This window comes from Trypanosoma theileri, assembly GCF_002087225.1.
Source record: "Trypanosoma theileri isolate Edinburgh chromosome Unknown TM35_Tth_114_V1, whole genome shotgun sequence".
Taxonomy (NCBI): domain Eukaryota; phylum Euglenozoa; class Kinetoplastea; order Trypanosomatida; family Trypanosomatidae; genus Trypanosoma; species Trypanosoma theileri.
In genome coordinates, this window is record NW_021639956.1 from 1,964 (window position 1) to 2,679 (window position 716).

General features: G+C 43.9%; 1 protein-coding gene across 1 annotated transcript; it reads left to right on the top strand.

Annotated features, from left to right (window-relative positions):
* Positions 1 to 363: 363 nt before the first annotated feature.
* On the top strand, positions 364 to 714 carry TM35_001141000 (uncharacterized protein; the record flags this gene model as incomplete). The annotated part of the gene is made up of 1 exon (XM_029031737.1): positions 364 to 714. A coding segment is annotated over one exon (351 nt), but the record flags the coding sequence as incomplete, so codon positions are not given.
* Between the last annotated feature and the right edge of the window lie 2 nt (positions 715 to 716).

Here is a 716-nt window from a genome sequence, read left to right on the forward strand (position 1 = left end):
GTATATACATACACATATATAGACTTACACCCATAGTTGGTGTATTTCTATGTTTACTGAGTAAATTGGGCTAATGGTTAATAACTGTTTGTTTGCTTGTGGTTTGCGGGGACATTCTATTCTGTACTGCGGGAGTCTGTGATTGATGTGGATGTCCTTTTTGTATCTTCCTTTACTGATTTAATTCTCTGTATTGCTGTGTTTCTGATTTTGTTTTGGTTTCTACACTGTTGAGGTTCTTTTGTGCTTCTCTACTTGTATGTACGTCTGTTTTTTGGTATTACGAGCATTTTGTTAATCTCTCATATTGTTTTTTTTTTTTTGTAGTAGCGTATATTTAAGCGAAACCCAACAACCGCTATTATGGCTGTAATGAAGATGATGATGGGCCACGTGCTGTGCCTATTGCCTTTCTTCCTGTACTGCTTCTGTGGAAGCGTGATGGCTAACCAACATCAGGGTTATCGTGGTGTACATGGTGCCCCTGGATTGGCTGGAGTGCCTGGTGGTGTTTATCCTGATCCTTTAGGACCCCACGCCGGTATTCCTGGTGTGCCTGGTGTTGGTGTTCCTCCTAAACATTTGGTGCCCCAACCTGGTATTCATCCTCCTGGTGGTATTGCAGGAGTTTCTGGTGCCAATCGTCAACCTGCTTGGTTTCCTGCTGGTGTTCCTCACGGTACAAAACATGGGCCTCAGCCTGCCCCTGCTGCTCC